At 41.7% G+C, this 12,325-nt stretch overlaps 1 protein-coding gene and 1 long non-coding RNA gene across 2 annotated transcripts in view; one reads left to right on the forward strand and one right to left on the reverse strand.

The window, feature by feature from the left end:
* LOC135090227 (uncharacterized) overlaps positions 1-12,325 on the forward strand; it is a 68,939-nt gene that overhangs the window by 34,102 nt on the left and 22,512 nt on the right. The window lies entirely within an intron of this gene.
* Positions 1-12,325, reverse strand: part of LOC135090218 (mucin-5AC-like) — a 43,122-nt gene that overhangs the window by 18,993 nt on the left and 11,804 nt on the right. Inside the window, exons 3-4 of the mRNA XM_063986715.1 lie at positions 11,614-11,721; positions 10,227-10,318 (exon numbers count right to left, since the gene is read on the reverse strand). Of these exons, the coding sequence (XP_063842785.1) occupies positions 10,227-10,318; positions 11,614-11,721 (200 nt within the window). The remainder of the gene's footprint in view (positions 1-10,226; positions 10,319-11,613; positions 11,722-12,325) is intronic.

Genomic DNA, 12,325 nt, shown 5'->3' on the forward strand with positions numbered 1-12,325 from the left:
TTTGAAGTAAGTTCCTCCATATCTCCCTGTATCCAAACTGCATCCAAACATCACCCATACTCATACGTGCTCGAAATCTTAAATCTCCGTATCATAATCGCGTAATAAGCAAGATTTATTTCGTTATTTATGAATTAACATGTCCTGTTTTTGTTTTTTTCTTCCCTTGATTTCCAAATAAAGAAAGGGTATTTATTTTGTAGTGACTGAACACTTTTCTTGTATTTTTTTCCTTTCTCCTTAGATATCTCCAATTATTTACTTTTTCCCTCCTTTCATTTCGAGACCAAAGAAAGATAACTACAATGAATCATTATTTTTTTAATTAATTAATTAATTTATTTTTTCTTTATTTTCTTTTCCTTTTTCCCTTGGTAACTCAACAGGGCTGCCAACTTATGTGTAAGCATTGGGTCATGTTGGCAGGTCTGGTTAATCCTTCCTTCCTGCCAGCGAGTCATTAGGGCATGGTGAGTGGGTAGGTCTGGCGCCTCTGTCCTCCCGCAATGACAGACCTAAAATATTATTGGCGTGGAGTGGAATTTGCTCGGGTTTGGAATGCTAAGAGACGTTTGGTTATGCTTGGTACTCTCTCTCTCTCTCTCTCTCTCTCTCTCTCTCTCTCTCTCTCCTCTCTCTCTCTCTCTCTCTCTCTCTCTGAATATAGAGGTCACTGTTTATCATCATTTGCTGTTTTTTTTTTTAAGATATTGATGTCAAACTAGAATTATTATTACTATTATTGGTGTTGTAATTATCATTATTATTATTATTATTATTATTATTATTACTATTATTACTATTATTATTATTATGATTATGATTTTACTACTACTACTACTACTACTACTACTACTACTACTACTACTACTACTACTACTACTACTACTACTACTACTACCACCATTACCACTACCACTACCACCACTACTACTACTACTACTGCTACTACAATTGCTATTTTCACTATATGTAGGACCTGCTGTAGACAAACGAACAACAAACACCGCATGGCTGTTTCTCGTAACGCCACGTCCCGTCAACTCTTGTTGTCATATTCAGAAACGTTTCGACGCTTCTTATCTCTGCTCTCCTTGACACGATTTACTAGAAGCTACCCGAGTTTTCGTGGACTTTGCAGGAATTTTCAAGGATGGATAGTTCAAGGGCTCTTCTCTCCTATGAGGTTCTGTTGGATGTTGTTGGATAATTTCTAGGCATATTTTTCGTGATTGTAGTGATAGGCTAACAATTCTCTCTCTCTCTCTCTCTCTCTCTCTCTCTCTCTCTCTCTCTCTCTCTCTCTCTCTCTCTCTCTCTCTCTCTTATGGACCTGTAGTGGAAGTTATTGCAGTTCTCAGGCGTGGTTTGGTGATCTTAGCGATGGGTTAATCTCTTCTATAAGGCTCCTGTGGAAATTACTGGGAGTTTTCAAGCATGTTTTCGTGATCGTTGTTGTAGTTTGACATGAATGCTTCTTTTCTACAAGGATTTACTGGAAAGTTTGGAAGTTACAAGCTTGTTTTCGTGATTTTAGCGGTAATTTTAAGCACCCTGCATCATCAACGTGAAAAATACTCCTTGGACTTTGAAATCAGTCTTTATGAGGAAACAAAGCGATTCAGGATAAGGGTATTAAAAATTGAAATCTTCCCCTATGCTAATTTTTCTTTGCCTTCGGGTGGAAACAAAGATTGGATTATTATCATAATTAATTTTCGAATTCCTAAATATTTCGGCGTCTTACTTTCAACAACTAACATGCTCTTATAGAAGTTCAAATTTTCAAGGATGATAACATGATTCTACTGATAGCTTACGAAAGATTCTGCATCATTGATAGGAAAAAGATATCCATGAAAACCCGATTAATATTTAAGGATTTGTTAAAACTAGCAGTTGAGGACAATGTTTCATGGTTAATGGTAATTACTACAAACAACGTGATGGTGTCTCCACGGATTCCTCTTTGGGGCGCTACTTTTGGCAGATGCATCCCAAGTGACTGGTGTGAGCGAAGCTGTCGTAATTAGCCGTGGTATGTCCATGCTGAGCAACAAACCACCTGCGCCATTCGAGCAACTCAAGTTAACTGACATCTGACAATGCTAAGTTCCCTGCGAGCCGTGGGAAGACACAGCCAGCCTTCACCCGCTCGGCGCTCGCTGCCAGTGTGTCCACGGCTACTACATACAATGCTTTCTTTTTTCTCGCCGTTGATCGCACACCTCTGCTCGCTCGCAACCGCCGCCAGTGTGGCCGTAGCCTAAAACCTTTGAAAACAGTCCTGGCGAGAGAACAAAGCGCTGCAGAATACGTGTCTTAAAACTTGAAGTGTTACCTCTGCTAAGTCATATCCATACCTCCAGAGAGAAATAGAAATGGTATTATTATTACCAGTAAAATGACCAATTAACTTGAAATCTTCCCTATGCTAACTTATCTACCCCTCCAGAGATTAACAGAGATGGCATTTTTATTATCGTCATTAACTTGCGGGACCGCCGGACAGCCTACAAGAACCCCAGCACCGGGGCACTCAGGTCGGAAATGGTAGGGAAACACTGCGTATGTTGTTGAGGAAAACGCCTCAGTATTACTCACTTCTAGATACCAAACATCCAGGCAGCAAGATGAAATCCTCTTGACACTTTCTGTACCACGGCATCGATTGCACCACGTTTTTTTGTTGTCTTCAGGAGATTTGATAAAGTTAAGGATGAGAGAGGATTGGATCAAGTTAAGGATGCTATAGAGGATCTGATTACGTGAAAGATGATAGACGATTTAATCAAGTTAAGAATTCTGTAGAGGGTTTGATTAAGTTAAGGAGCATAAAAAGATTTGATCAAGTTAAAGATGAAAGAGGATTAGATTAACTTCAGGATGATTTAGAGGATCATTTACGCAATAAACATAAAAGCTGAGGGCCACTAATAGTAACAGTAGTAGTAGTAGTAGTAGTAGTAGTAGTAGTAGTAATAGTAGTAGTAGTAGTAGAGCATTGTATATATAATGCCACATACATAATATTAGTCACAGATACTTTTTTCATAACATCAATTACACCAGTAGAATGTTGATGTTACTTCGTTCAGTCGCCATTCATCAGGAGCCATGGGCGAAGGAGGCGCTCGTGTGAGTTAATGGATAACAGCACAGTGTTGGGTCAAAAGATCAAAGTTGAAGTTCTACGTAAGATATTTTCCTTCCTCCCTTCCACTTAGCCTCGTGTTATGAAGCTCTTGACTCTCACCAAGTGTTTTCAGATGTCACGGGTTTGGTCAGGTTAGTCATGTTTTCGTGGGTGTTTTTCTCATAAAAAGATACAGACAGTCTATATTAGGTAATCTCTAGAATTATGAAAACATCCTCTAAAATCCGAATAACTTCCACTATATCCCGTTAAACTATCACCTGAACCATGAAAACACCATAGAAAACCTCAATATTTTCCACTACGTCCTGTTAAAATATCATTAGAAGCATGAAGCAACTCTTGAAAACCCCAGTAACTTCCACTAGACCCTATAAATGGAGATCAGACGCAGAAATGGCTCCGAATTCGATCCTAATTTCGAACCAGCGACTGAAACCTCTCACTCGTCACATTACCGACACATTGCAACTCTCGTTCTCCCGCCAGGATGCGCCGGAAAACGCTGTCACGGTGCGTGGTACTGATTTATTACGAATTATTCATGGATGTCTCTTTTTCTATATAAGGAGTGGTCTGCCTGAAGTTTGACGTCTGCTGGCTGTAGTAGTTCCCGTTTCCCATGTCTAATTTTATCTTCTTTTTTTTTCCCCATGAAGTCGTCGGTACCACTGTGGCGGGAAGGTTTTCCTCGTGTAGCCTCACAATAACAGGACGCGGCCTCCGTAATGCATCAAGCACTCCCCCGCCCTTGTCATTTTCCTTCCCATGCTTGGATGTAGGTTAGGTATGTCTGTATCGGTCAACAAAACATCTATCCATCTATCTATCTATCTGTGTGTATGAGAGAGAGAGAGAGAGAGAGAGAGAGAGAGAGAGAGAGAGAGAGAGATTCACAGACAGTAACTGAAGCATTTGAATCGAAAACTTGAAACTCGAACCCGAACCCTAACAGTCAACTAAACCTTCTCTCCAGGTACGCAGTTCGTACTTGGGGAGGAGAGAGAGTGAGAGAGAGAGAGAGAGAGAGAGAGAGACCTTGAAATATCTGCCTTCAACACCTGGAGACATTACGTAAGTGTTATGAGTCTACCTGTACTAATCAAAACCATTGTGTATGCCTTTTCTTCTAGGGAGAGGCTTTTTTTTTTGGGGGGGGCGGGGGAAACAGTGGATGCGGGCTTAAATACGTAGATGAGTGGAAGGTCACCGTGTTATCAAGGGTTCTCAAGGGTACAGTTCTGAAGCGAGACAGTGCATGACGGCTGCCTCCACGTCTCTTGATATATTAATGCAAGGGAAAGGAAAATGGGCCAAGCCACGTCTGTCTGGTGGCTGGGGAGAGGGGGGGGATGACAGCAGGAGGGGTTTCGTGGGGTAATTAGTATGTGGTCAGACATTTTCATACACAACGGAGGAAGATGCAAGAGCTGTGTGTGATCCGATGTGCAAGGTTTTCACTGGTAGTCTGAGTCAAGTGGCTGAGAGAAACAAGGTGATGGGAGAGAAGCAGAATGGTTTTAGGAAGAACAGGAGAGGTTTACAAGTTCAAGATAATTATAGGCTCACTCATTATATGTTTTCCATAAAAGAATACTAAAGAAGAGCCAATTGAGTGTTTAAAAGAGCTGTTAGAGAGGAAACCAGGGTGATTACGAGGATGATTACTGAAAGGTTATTGTTATTTAAGGGAGGACTAAAGATGAAGATTTAAAGTGGTTTATAAAAGGAAGTTATAAGTCTGGTGTCTCTAAAGCAAATATTAACGAGTTGTAACCGAGGTAATGTTATACAGATCACTCATTATAATCAAAACTAATGTTATGGAGGTCCTGGAAACAGTTACGTCGTTGTGGCTTGTTCAGGATTACCGGCCATTTAAACTAACCCCTTCACTACAAGTTCCATTTTTAAAACCCGTCACGTTTTCAGTTTAGGAGCACCGGGAGAGAAGTAAGAGTAGGAAGCGATAAGGGGGGAGATTACACTGCCCACACACATACAACCACCTCAGCGCCCTTCAAAAACAACGATAAAGAAACCAGAGCAGCCGTATCTCGCAATAATAATCACCTGTTGAAGTCGAGGTGACGGAATCCAAGTCTCCACCTGGCCATACGCTACACAGGTGAGAGTTAAAATCGCGGGGACACCGATTGCTCGATCAGGACGTTTGATAATTTCGAATCGCTTCTGATAACTTGGTGATAAATAACACTTCCCCGATGACTGACTCCCCCTCACTCACTCCTCACCTGGACCGGTTCAGCAGGCACCACGGGGTTCTTAACGAGTCCCAGGGGCGCGGCACTCACTAGGAGGCTAAGGAGGCGCAGGAGGAGGTGCCAGTGAGCCGTGTCGTGCCTTGAGGTGTCGGGTTTAAGAGCGCCTGGAGGAGTGACCGAGCGTTGGTCATCTTACCAATCACTCCAAGCTATACTGATGAGCTGGACTTAATCACCAACTACTTGATAACACGATAACACCAGATACAGCTTGATAACGACTCCCTCTTCTCCCCTTCCCCCTCCTCCCCTCCTCCTCCCCTCCTCATCCTCCCCTCCCGATCCAGTCAGCTCTGGGTTCCTAAAAGTTAGGTGTCGTGTTGGCATAATGTTTCGCCTCCAGCCTCGGCCTAACGAGAGACAGATTGTGAGCGTTGTGTTGATGTGCACAGGAACGTGGCGGTGATTAGTGATGATAAGTGTGTGTGTGTGTGTGTGTGTGTGTGTGTGTTGGATCTATACGTGTGGATGTTTTGTCTCAAGTCTAGTAATGAATAAGACAAATTTTCTAGTTTTCATGATTAGCAACATTCGTAATAATCTGAACTGCCCGGCGGTCGTTAACGTAAGGAAGTTTAGTTATTCATTGAACAACAAAGAAAATAATGAAAAATCCAAAAAATTAAAATTACTACTCATACTCCTCCATCTCACTCACTCACCCCCACCTGACCGCCTTATCCACCTCATCCACGTGACCCAGACACACACAAACACACAAACAAGACAGGGATGCACCGCGGACAGTACAGCAAACACGGGAATGATAGTTAAGATAGCTGAATTCCCCCTAGCAGTCCTCCTTGGATAGTCTTACTACGGCAGTCCATTTGAAACTATCTTAATTGCTCGAATTCTTAATCGGAACAGTGATTGGTTAGGAATTTAATGAAACTTGAATGCTGTTACCTGTTCTTTGTATGGATTTAGGAAATGTTGAGGTCGAGGAGGAGGAGGAGGAGGAGGAGGAGGAGGAGGGCGACATTCAGTTACTACTATCTGCGTTATCAAAGCTACCTTGATTTTCCGAGATACAGGCAGATAAGGTGATGGTTACCTGCCAAACCCTCAATGCCGTAACCTAACTACCCAAGGAACTGTTAACCAGCGATGCTATGATAATTAAGGCTGTTCCGAGGCTTCAGTTAGAGTATCAAAGGGTGTCATAAGGATGTTTGTTAGTGTCATAAGTGCAAGACGAGGTTAATAGTTACCAAAAGAGAAAGAGAAGAAACCAGAAGTAAAGGTATGTTTAAGAAAGGTATTTTCGTGTTTCAGGCTAATTACATCGTCACCTGTGAAGGGAAGTAGTCAGGTGTTCAGAATTAAGGTACTAGCCGATTGAAGTTCACGTTTTTTTATTTATTTTTTCAAGGTTGGAATTTTAATCTTCATGAACATGATGCATGTGTCACCTCTCTCCTTTCCTCCCTTCCCGTCCCCCTCGCTGCCTGTAATCCTTTTGTCAATCCTTTTTTGCCTTCTTTAGTTCCTTCACTCCATCTTTTCTTTTTCTTTCCTTCCTTTTTATAGTATGCAAGTAGTAGTGGTGGTGGTAGTAGTAGTAGTAGTAGTATTAAGAGCAGGATGTATGTAGTATTACAAGACCACTACCCACCGCGTTATTTCCGACACAAAGGCTAAATCATATACAGATATTTTCCTGCCAAGTGTTGATGAGTCACGCCTTGCTTTCACAGTCAGTGGCAGCCATCGCCATATTCTTTATTTCCTATTCTGTTCATGATTTAAGTGAGAACATTACTGAGGAGAATGCTCTTTTTTTTGTGTGTGTGCAATATTGATTTTTCTGTGAACTTTTATTTTTTTGTGTGTGTGTGTGTGTGTGTGTGTGTGTGTGTGTGTGTGTGTGTGTGTGTGCAATCACAGGACTAAATACACAGCGGGAAAAAAAAAAATGAAGTTACTTGTGAGGAAATACTGGACATTTTCTTCTCCAATTCAGGGTCATTTTTTTTTTTTTTTTGTATCGATGCCCTTGTTTTATTTACGTACGATTACTTAGCGATTCATTGACTTGCGTTATTTAGTGATTTATGTGTTCATTTATTCCACTTGACGTGCGGCGCTCTTCTCGCAGACTGTCCTGAGCATCACTTTTTTGACCTTCAGCTTAATAACGAATGCTTACGTAACCCATGATTTTCCTCCATCTGACGCCTCTCTCTCTCTCTCTCTCTCTCTCTCTCTCTCTCTCTCTCTCTCTCTCTCTCTCTCTCTCTCTCTCTCTCTATCTATCTTAGCCACGCATCTCTAACGGGTCTACAGCATTTCTTCACTGCGACAGACAAGACTAATTTGATTGACTAAGTTGTGACTTAACTCGTTCACTTACCCACTCACTGATTTGACTCACCCACTCACTTAACTCACTCGCTCACTCACGGAATCGTCAATCAATCGATCAATCAATCGATCAATCACCCCATTCATCAATCAGACTTAACACGCAGACAAAGACAGACAAATCAACACAGACGCAACCTCTTCGCTTCCCACCCCACCCAGTACCAACACCCCACTCACCACACCCTCACCCCACACCCCACACCCTTCACCCCCGGGCCAGCATCGTGCAGTGGCTTATCAACCAAGTCCTCCACCTTGTCAGGTAAGAACGAGCCTCTGATTACCTTATCGCCGCCACTGACAACATGGAAACCACTCACTTCGAAAATATATAGAGAAAAAAAGATAAATAAAAGTACAGGATAAGGATTAACAAAACGGGAAATTAAAGATGATAGTAAAAAAATTGTAAATGTGGCATAGGTGAATCATTTTAATCCAGGAATAAAGAAGAAAAATAAGAATCGCAAAATACGGCGAATTGGAGGTGATAAAAGTGGCGAAGTTGGTCCACACGATAAAATTTTGACCTTGGAATAGAGAAAAAAATAAACAAATAAATAAGAATCGCAAATAAAAGTTCATGATAGGCAATAACAAGACGAAAAATTTGAGATTAGAATAAAAGATAGCGAAATTGTTCCATACGAGATAATTTTGACCTTGTGATGATGAAAGGTGAAACAAGAATCACAAAACTTTAAAATAAATAACACGAAAAAATTTAAAATAATAAAAAAAAAACAATACTGGTCAATAGATGATTTAATTGCAGGACATAAAGAAAGAATCACAATATTTAGGACAAGGAAACAAACTTGATTAACCAAAGGATAGAAAGGTGTCCATCGCAAGTTTTGATCAATAAGAAAAAAAAGTCGATAATTAAAATGTTAGCGTAGATACAACGAAGAAATCGGAAAGAAAAAAAAAAAAAAAACGTTGCACCACCCAAGACGATAAGACAAGCAGTGAGTGAATAACGGTGAAGAAAAAAAAAAAAAGATACAAGTCAAATAAACACTGTATCAGCTGGTATACCCCATCAAGGCCGCCCTGAGGTCACCCTAAGGCCGGCATACAGGTGAGGCGGGACAGGTGAGCCCCGCCTTAACCCTTTCACTGCGAAATGCAACAATTCACAGCACTAAAAGCATTGTGTGAAATCTAATAAGCACCTACAACAAAGAGGAGAAGGAAAAGAATAGACTTTACAATTTGCAGCGCGTATAATGATTGGAGGCGGTTGTAGAGCGAGAGGAAATGTCCCAGAGTGGTTAGTGTTTAAGGACATGTGTACCAGGTTACATTGAATGGATTAAACCGCGTAACTTAAACCGCTTCGCTGCTCGTAATCGGCGTGAGTCAATCCGCGTGAAATATATCGCCTAAAACAATGTAACTTAAATCCCCACAGCGTTAAAAAATATAAATAATAATAAAAACGAAGTAAGAACGAGCAACTTAAATCTTGTAATTTAAACCACTTGATAAACTTCCGTAACGTAGCCTTTGAAACTCAAAGCATGTTATTTAAACCTTGTAAGAAAAGCAAAGAAATAGCGCACCACTCAGATCAAACTAAAACAGCTTCACCAAACCCACAAACCCTTTAATACACTACTTAATCCGAGAAACTTAGTCGCTTCACTAAACCAACTCACACTGGAACCGCGAAACTTTTAAGAGCGCAGTGCAAAATCACAAACCCTGGGCTGGATGTCAGTATTGAGACAGTGATAGACGCCAGATAGAAGAGAAGGACGCAGTAGGGAGTGATACAGTCGATAGAGCACCAAGACGAAAGAAAGTGGGTAGCTGGCTGGGTTGCGGCTGCATGACGGTGGCGCGGGTGAAAGCGAGCGATACCTGGGCGATACAGACACTTCTCTGGGACGATACGGTATCCAGACGGAGATTATGCCAAAGTTTAATGGACCGGATTTGACGCCATTTCGGTCTCCTTGATGTGGCGGAGGCGAGCAGCTCGGCGCCCGGCACTGCAACGTGTATGGAATTTCCCCTCCCACTTTTTTTTTTTTTTTCTCGTAAAGTTTGGTGTTTTTCATCACGGACGTGTTGTAATTTTGTGATATGAGAGAGAGAGAGAGAGAGAGAGAGAGAGAGAGAGAGAGAGAGACGGATGGTAGCGAGATAACCAGACAGAAATTCAGGGACAGAAATGCACAAACACAGAAACAGAAATACAGACAAATAGCGAGACACAAAATACAGACACAGCCACGGACACAGACAGACTGGGGGGCGACAGCAAAAAAATAAATAAATAAATAAATAGATAAAATAAATAAAATAAATAAATAAATGGAGTAAAATACATAGACAAATAAAAACACATCAGAATCAATGAAGCACAGAAGAGAGCCCAAGAAGTTAGTGATGTTGGTACTCACTCATAGGAAGGCATGTCCATTTCTAACACGTCCAGGGGTTGGTGGTGCCGCACCCCTGGGAACGCCTCCCGCTCCAGCTCGGGGGAATACACCTGGGGGAGGGGCAGGGGAGGGACAGGTAATTACTAGTGTATTACGACAGTTAGGTACCGTTACTTTGTTATTATGATTATTACTACTACTACTACTACTACTACTACTACTACTACTGTTATGATTATTACTTTATTGCTCTTATTATTACTGTTATTGTTGTTGTTGTGATTATTCTTACTTTATTGTTCTTGCTTATGCTTGAATATTTTACTTCTCTCCTTTTTCAGGACTTGTAGTAAAGTAAAGTATTATTATTATTATTATTATTATTATTATTATTATTATTATTATTATTATTATTCCATCCACGAATTATTTCTCATGCACAATGATTCTCTCTCTCTCTCTCTCTCTCTCTCTCTCTCTCTCTCTCTCTCTCTCTCTCTCTCTCTCTCTCTCTCTCTCTCTCAACATTTCCCATTACGCGGATTAGTCATAAAATCTCGACACAAAATATAGTTCAGGTGTGGCTACAGGACAGGTGTGACTAGGACAGGTGTGGGTGATACGGGTAGGGCAGGTGTGTGTGATATAGATAGAACAGGTGTGGAATCGTGTGTACTTGCAGGAAGAGAAAATACACCTGGACAGACAATTAACTACCAGGTGTGTGTGTGTGTGTGTGTGTGTGTGTGTGTGTGTGTGTGTTACTATCAGTGTCTCCGTGGCGGCCAGACAGTGGTGACCCAACACACACACACACACACACACCTTATCACCAGAGATAATCGCTGACAAACAACACCCTGGTGACGAGAACGGTAGAGAAAGAAGATCACGAAATAAAGACACGGAGGAGACACGAGATAACGGAATGAAGAAGCAAGGAATAGAAGAAACGGGAGAATAAGAGATAGTAAATCGGAGTAAATGAAGATAAAATGATAGAAAGCAATTGAGTAGGAAAAGAAGGTAAAGGAAAGAGTTGAGGAAAACGAAAGAAAGGAATTATAGAATTATAGAAATTGATAGGGGATGGAGTAGAGAAGATAAGTTGGGGTAGAGAGAGAGAGAGAGAGAGAGAGAGAGAGAGAGGGGGGGGGGGACCTTGGAATATTAGTTTTTGCCATGGATTCGTCTCCTGACAGAGCTACACACACACACACACACGCGCACACACAAATGAATAACAAAATCCAATCACGCGGAAACAAAAACAAAAAACCTAAATCACAAAATAATGTTCCAAGCGGCGGGACTTCTTGTCTGTATGAGTGTTAGTAGTTTTTACGTGTGTGTGTGTGTGTGTGTGTGTTCATACGCGAAGCAGACGCACACAGGCACACATTACCAGCCTCGTGGAGTGAGCGGTGGTGGCGGTGGTGGTCATGGCGGCCGGCGGTGTGGAGTGTGTGGGCGTGCGGGCGTGTGGGTGACCAGTGTGGTATAGGCCAATACTCTGAAATGCTTTGCTCTCACCACCACAATTTTTAAAGGCCTAAAAAATAATTAGTCTGCTTTTCAAGAGTTAACAATGTAGCAATCTTGTTAATCGGTCATTAGCGCCATAAAAACACTGGTAAGGATCGGTGTCACTTCAACTAGAGTCATTTAAATGTAATGGACGTGCGGCGCAGAAGTGTCTCAGAATATGGTACTGAAATGGCCCGGGACACAAGACAGGGTGGTAGCAAGCCAAGGTCCACCGCGGGGCTCCTGGCTTATCTTCGCTATCACACGCCGTCACACTCCACACGCTCACATTCGCTCACTCATTCACTCACGCACTCGCTCACTCGCTTACCCATTTACTCTGTCATTTCGTGTGTGTGCTGTTTGACTTCCTTGCATTGTTGTTACTATTTTTATTTACATTTTTTTTGTTGTTGTATCTTCGTCGCTCGTAGTGGTAACTCAAAACGTGATTTTTACTGTGTGTGTGTGTGTGTGTGTGTGTGTGTGTGTGGTGCGTCACTGCTTCATATTAAAAAAAATCACGTAGGCTTTTTTGTGACGCAAGTCTCTCTCTCTCTCTCTCTCTCTCTCTCTCTCTCTCTCTCTCT

This window comes from Scylla paramamosain, chromosome 34 (genome assembly GCF_035594125.1).
Source record: "Scylla paramamosain isolate STU-SP2022 chromosome 34, ASM3559412v1, whole genome shotgun sequence".
Classification (NCBI taxonomy): domain Eukaryota; kingdom Metazoa; phylum Arthropoda; class Malacostraca; order Decapoda; family Portunidae; genus Scylla; species Scylla paramamosain.